The sequence below is a fragment of the Chanos chanos genome, chromosome 8 (assembly GCF_902362185.1).
Source record: "Chanos chanos chromosome 8, fChaCha1.1, whole genome shotgun sequence".
NCBI classification, from domain to species: domain Eukaryota; kingdom Metazoa; phylum Chordata; class Actinopteri; order Gonorynchiformes; family Chanidae; genus Chanos; species Chanos chanos.
In genome coordinates, this window is record NC_044502.1 from 32,132,882 (window position 1) to 32,140,021 (window position 7,140).

Below are 7,140 nucleotides of genomic sequence, written 5' to 3' on the forward strand. Positions count from 1 at the left end.
AAATGGAGGAGTAGGTACAGTTATACTCTCAATTCCAAAGGATCCACATATGGCCATGGCAACACTGACAAACGGATTTTGTTGGTCCATTTGAGAAGACAACATGGTCATGGATGTCCATAGTAAGTGTCCTGAGGTCACTCTAATGAGATCCATCAAATTAGAGAAAAGTACAGAGAGACCTGGTGGGGTATTTAGCCAGTTTGGGTTCGACAGTTGGGGCAAACAATTTGTTGCACATCACAAAAACTGAAGAAATGACAATCAGTTATTGGATGCAAAACTTCTTGAGAACTAAGTTTTGATCACCTGAAAATGTTTCAGAAGGACCTCTTTAAGTTACTAATTTTTATTGGGTTTTTTTTTTGTTGTTGTTGCTTTTAGTCCACAGGTATAATTAAGAAAGTGACTTGCACTTTATTATTGATTTGTTTGGAATATGAGAGTACATTTTGGAGAGCTTATAGAATTACCAGTATTCATAAGAACATCTGTAAGTGTGTGTATTCCTGTCCTAATTCAATATCTACAGTAGAGCTGATACAGTAGGTACAGTTAACAGGACATTTAACACAACAGTGTACCCTAGTGGATAGGATGTGTACTGCATGGACTGTACTACGTGCAATATTAAATAGCTTTGTAGACCATACGAAACACCAAAAGCCCCATATTTTGCTGGAGAGCTGAGTGTAATTTATTATAATTGGCAAGGTAACTAAAAAAAACAGTACTTTTCTAGGGTTAGGGTTAGGGTTAAAACAGATTCCACTCCAAGTTTACAGCATTTCTTGTAGCGTGCATGAGCTTAAGTAATTTTGATGCGAATGCGTATGTTTTAGCTATGATTTCATTTGAATTTGATTTGCTCACAAATGCTGCTCACGTGTTTAACCTGTAACCTACACTGAGAAGCTTTGTGTTTTTCCAATCATTTTCTTTGGAGTACAACAATGCAAAATTTCCAAATCACCTATCACTCAATAAGTCAACTGACATCAATGAACCACAGAATGTGTGTACAGGTCCCACATCTTACATCAGCTACTACCGCAGAGCTCTCACTGTCTCACTGTTATCAACTATAGAACACGCATATTCAACTCTGTATTCCCCTCCAGTATCATATTCACACGCATCTTCACCATAATAACTTTCATATGAATCACTTTCATAGGAATATTCATTGTCAAAGCCACCGCATTCCTCCCTTAAACAACGGAAGCAAAACTCTGTTGCACACTGAGGACAAACAATAAGTGTACAGCCTTCTCCAGTGTGTGTGAGCAGTGCCTTGCACTTTGGGCAGGCCCTGAAAAATGGGCAGCCATAAGCACAGCTCTCTGTGTCTTCAATTGTTTCTGCTGACAGCAGGGTTGCAATGAGGGCACAGTGAGGAAGAGTGCAGGTGGCCCCTAGGGACTGAGTTTTGGGCCACTCCCGCTGACACGCCCAGCAAAACTGGAAAACACGGCGCTGGTTCTGAGAGCACACATGACAGACAGCTCGCTGGCCTTCAATCTTTCTGATATTACTCAGCAAACAGTTTGGACACTGTGGAAATAAAAAAGAGAGAGGTTAATTTACAATGGTGATGGTGACAATGATGCAGATGGTATGAGAGCAAAAGCATATTTAAGTAAATTGAGATACTCATGTACAGAAGTTGTTGCTGGTCTGAAAGTAGAAACTGTGTAGTTTACCTTTAGCATTTTGGTAGAAGAACTCATTGCTCAAATCTCTCTGGCTGACACCTCAAGGAGAGTTGGAGGAAAAGATGGCTGCATTCGGAGAAGAGAGATGGAGCAAAGGAGAATATAAGGGTAAAAAGGCACACTGAAGAATGCAGGATGGAGGTGGATGGATATTAAAAGAGATTGTGATTGTGTCTCAAGTTTAGTTATGCAGGTCAGGAAATATATTTCCCATTTATGTTCATCACATTTTGTATACGTACAAGTGACTTATTCACAACAGTTCTTAGATTAAAAGAAGAACTAATAAAACAAGATAAAACAGGCTTAATAAAACACCAAAGTTAAACATGCTCTAAAGCAGTCAGTACCAACAGAATCTGTAGTTGAGCAGACTATAAGGAAGTAAGTGAACAAGAAGCTGTTCAAACAAAAGCAGTAAAAGACATCCAGAGAGGCAAGGGAAAAGACAGAGAATGAAAGTAAGAAAAGTCAATACCTTTTTTCACTGGTATCCCCTTAAATCCTCCGTTCAGACAAACAGAAGAACAGCCAGTCCTTTATTCCTTCTCTCGCTCTGAGATTGATCAGTATCAGGAGATTAGTTTGGAGGGGAATTCCATGTTAAGATTTGAAGTTTCACTTTTGTTTTCATAGTCCTTCAAAACAATTTTTGTCATGTGACTAGCTTTCATCAAAAGGTTTTTTGTTTTGGAAAGAAGAAATAACAGATGTACCCTGATATCCAAGGGTGTTCGATCTTGCTGTAAGCCTTACTATCAGGGACAGTGAGTGCTACTGGGTATGATCATTTCTCAGAAGAATAATTCAAGACGCCATAAGTAAAGGGGAGGTCCAATCAGCGCCCTCAAGTTTCACTTTCTCTTAACTGATCAGAAACACTTTATCATGTGACAGGCTTGCTTTGGATGGAAGAAATAACCAATCTACCCTCAAAATGCAAATCAAGATATCCCAAAGAGTGTTTCCAAAAGTGTGCCTAAAGATGTAGTATGGAAGCCCCAGACATATAAGTACTTTTGCCACCTAAAAGTCATCTGATTATTTTTCTAGTAATATCATTTTGGAAAGAAGGCTACTTTTTCATGATAAATAGAATACCAGGAAGAACTAGAGCAGAATATAAAGTGTATTGAAAACACATACCTTTACATAGATGTGGTTCCTGACTTACTAAAGCAATTTGATTTAATATTCAATCGTGCTTAGCAACATATAAAGAAGTACTGGGCAGGCCATCATTTTGGTCACCGTGGCTAAAAATGGAGACTTTTAAAGATGGTTCATTTTAGGGGACATTTGGCAAATTCTGGGGGCTCTGTTGGGGTGCATTGTCATGGCACAGTTCAGGTCCATTCAACCCCCCTGGTGGACAAGGCAAACACGGTTTGCTCAACATGAAATCGATGTATCCCATATGCCATATACACTATGCATACCATATACCAAATCTCAGCACTGTTAAAGGCCTACAGAAGATTCTGAAGCAGCACCTGGGACAAAAAATGATGGAATTCTCTTGCAGAGGAAATATGTCGGACACAGATAAAATCTATTCCAAGGTGTTTCAAAGCTTTTCTGGCTGCTTGTGGTGGCAAAATGCCCTATTAAGAATTTTTTTTTTAGACTCAGATTCTGAGGAAAATTTATGTACTGAAACACCGGTCTCCATACTTCTTCCATCCAGTATGTTTTGAACCTGAATGTTGTGGCCTTTTTAGCACATCTTTATGGCGGAAACTGACCGAGAGATGTCATAATGTAATCCGTCAAAGTAAAAATCACTTGAATTTTGCATTTAGCTAGAGTTCTCTTTGGTACCAACGTCCAACACTGTGCTTGCCCTGATAATCTGAGTAAAAGCAGGGCCTTAGTGTGTTAGAATGTGTCAAATTGGTTGAGAAAATCTGTGTAATATCAAGCTGCTGTCAGTATAAATCACAAGAATGGAGCACCTGAAAAACCTATAACTAACGCCCCCTGGTGTGCATGACAGAATACAGTACAGATCTCTTACCCTTGCATTAACCTCCTATGACGATAAGAAAAATATGCAGTTGTCTACAGCTGGGAGTCTAGAGGCTGCATCTGTACTGCATCTGGAAACATATGATATATATATATATATATATATATATATATATATATATGAATGCAGGATTGGGCTAAAATGGATTGGGCTAAAATGGATTTATGGACCCACTGTCACAGTAACCTCCTTGTAATTAAATTGTCAGTGCAATTCTTCTGATGCAGAACTACGGTGGGCCAATATATACCATTGTTTCATTTCAACATTCAGTAAGCAAATCAATGGGTGACTGACTGATCAAAAATATAACAATAGTAATATTAGTACCTATGATACTAGTAATACTAATGCTATAAAACAATAGTAATAGTATGTAATAGTTACAAGAGCAAAACCAGTCGTGCCAGCAGTGAGGCTCCCTCGTACTGCCTCCAGTGAGAGAGAATGAGGACAGTAGGCTATCAACACCATTGCACTTAACTCTGAAAGTCCTGCACTGCTCATGGTGTCCACAGGGCTTGGTCCGACACTGATGCCTCTATAAAAAAAGAAATTGCCGTTTATTTTTTAAAGGGATGAGAGCTGAAGTCCATACGGTTAATGACGAACCGCCACATTCTCTACATTCAATGCATCAACCAGCTTGGAATCTCAGACCTGAAAACACTTTTATTGAAAAGGAAGGAAAATTTAATGAAAGTGCTTCAGAAGCGGTATACTGTATACTGCAATACTCTGTGTTCGTGCTTTTGGGATAAACATATTGACGGTCTCCCATTCTTTTATGCTCATAAATTAAAGTTTAACTACATCATAAATGAGGAGTTCCGCGGAAACAGAATTGTTACCAAGTAGTATTGAACCATATGATACACAATGCCTCCAGGCTGAAGCGTCTTTCATATTGACAATCATCTATAAACGTCCCGAAACCATCTAGGATGGAGAGGCAATCCTTAGCAGTCAAACAAGGAACTAAAAAAAATCCAAGCGTTCAATCGAAAAGCAGGGTAAGCACAAGGCTCAGACCTTCCATTTTTCAAAATGGGGAGGACTTCTCCCGGCATGTCTGTTGAGTAGCCTATCTTATACTTGCGGGAGATGTGAGGCAGCCACCTGGCTTCTTACTGCAGTCCTTGAGTGCGTGCGTGAATGAAAGGAACTCTTCCTTGGGTATCCCCAAGAATGTGCTCTCGACTGAACCAGAACACGGCCAACTGAAGGAAATGTATACATGCACAGACACAAACTACACGCTCTGTAGAAATCTATGTCATCCGTTCGCACAGGACGTTTTCAGAACACTCGGGCATTTAGTCCATTAGCCGAGAGTACATAATATTAATTTATTGGTTTATACGAAATCCACATATTTTATCAGTTAACAACTGGAAGTGATGTCTAGACTGATGACTGAGGAGCTTCTGTCAAACTTCACAACCGGAAGGTGAGTACAGAAATTTGCGATGAGAACACGTTGTGCGCGTACGTGCTCTGTCAGCCACAGATAGCACACTGAAATATTCTTGACAGAAAAAATATCATGTTTATCAGTGAACAAAAACATTAACATCCGTCACTCTTTGTAGTTTCTCCTGTCTCATCGTCAGCATTTTAAGATTATCTCCAAATGACAGTAACTCTGTCTGATCCTTGTTGCATGGGGAAGGTCCAGTCAAATGATCAACACTGTAATTTCTTTGTTGTTTTACAAGGTTAATCTGTGAGTTTCACTATCAGTTTTGGTCAATGCTTTTGTTTTTATGTGTTCAGGACAATCAAGTAGCCTAATGTGCTTTTGCTCCTGTGCATAACCCATGCTCGATACACTTTGTACGTTGAATAATGTTCCTGAGTCAACCTAACGAAACATTCGGCACTCCAGTGCTATTTTAAAACATGATTAAGAAAACCGCTTGTTTCAGGGCCCAAGTAATACGGCTGCTATACCGTCTCTACGCCCAATGTTTTGGTTGTGACGAAAATAGAAAAGGATACAAAGTTAACAGGATTGATTGGCTTATTTTTCGTGCGGGAAAAAGTTTACGAATGAAGGCGGAGTTTTTCCTTTTTTCTATGCTAGGATTTGCTGCTCTGATCTACCAGACTATATTTCTGACCAATAACGGAATGAGATCATAGCTTGATGGGTGGAGCTGTGAAAACATTGAATAATAACGTGTCAACACGAAATGTTGAATATTTAAAGCATGAAAATAATTAATCGTTGTATGGAACTCGCATTACAACATGGGTGATGCTGCAGAGTTGGAACTTTCTGTGTGGGTTCTGAGTGTCATCGGAGCCATCACTGCTCTGTATTACCTGCTGAAATGGTCTTGGCTTTGCTGGCGCGGATTTAAAGTCTACGTGGTGTCCGAATTTTGGCCAGTTGACCTGAGGTCGTACGGACAGTGGGCAGGTAAAAAAAAAAGAATGAAATACCTTCCTCATTAATGTAATATCGGCTTCCTCAAAGTATTATATGTAAAGAATTCTTGCAAGTTGCTATTTAGTATGCAAATGAACGATTCTGTGTAACTATGTTGTCAGTATCTTAGTCCGGAATGTTTGTTGATCGGGATCAAAGGTGACTGGAGTTATTAATTAACACTTTCTCTCAGCGCTTTTAGTGAACCATGGCAAGATGCAAAGACTTACATTCAAACTGCATACAGAGTGCTTCAAAAATTGACCTGACCTTAAGAGTACAGGTATTCACAACAAGGAGCACACTGACCATGTTTTTAGAACATGCCAAATTCCCTTTATGAATGTTTCGTGCCAATAGGAATCTTGCAGTCGAAATGCAGACTGTGATGTCCTGCGGTCTGTTCCCATGTACTGTAAGCTCTGTTTACGTGCCCGTAGGTCCTTGTTTGAGTTTTCAGGTTTAGTTGCAGGTCAAGTGGAATGGTGGACAGAATGAAAAGACAGTTTGAGAAACTAAAAGAAGGAGCGTGTTCATGCTTTATGAACATCTATGTAGAGTATGTGATGGATCAGTCTGTCTCTAACAGTGACTACCTATTGGTGTCTTGTGTGAGGATGCATATTTTCTGCATGTTATTGTCACAAATACCTCTTGCCGGTACTGTTCGGTCTGAGTGACAGATTGCTTTTCATCCCCATGCTCACTGCATGGAGGTGATGCTATCTCTGCATGGGCACAAAGGACTGGTTCTATGCCCACTTTTTTTTGGAAATCATGGGGCCTTTTAACCCGCCTGAAAAGGCCACTGATTCAGACAAGATTCCAATCAGCCAGTCAGCGTATGTGTTTCCTCTTAACCTTTTCCAACATTTTTCGATGGTTTAGTTTGGAACTGAGATTTATTCTGTCCTCAAACACCCTTTTTCTTGAAACAGTGAGATGTTGAGTTACGAAACGTA

General features: G+C 39.7%; 1 protein-coding gene across 1 annotated transcript in view; it reads left to right on the forward strand.

Annotated features, from left to right (window-relative positions):
- Nucleotides 1–5,956: 5,956 nt before the first annotated feature.
- Nucleotides 5,957–7,140, forward strand: part of hsd20b2 (hydroxysteroid (20-beta) dehydrogenase 2) — a 5,643-nt gene continuing 4,459 nt past the window's right edge. The window contains exon 1 of the mRNA XM_030782054.1: nt 5,957–6,169. Coding sequence (XP_030637914.1) covers nt 5,998–6,169 — 172 coding nt within the window. The 5' untranslated portion in view covers nt 5,957–5,997. The remainder of the gene's footprint in view (nt 6,170–7,140) is intronic.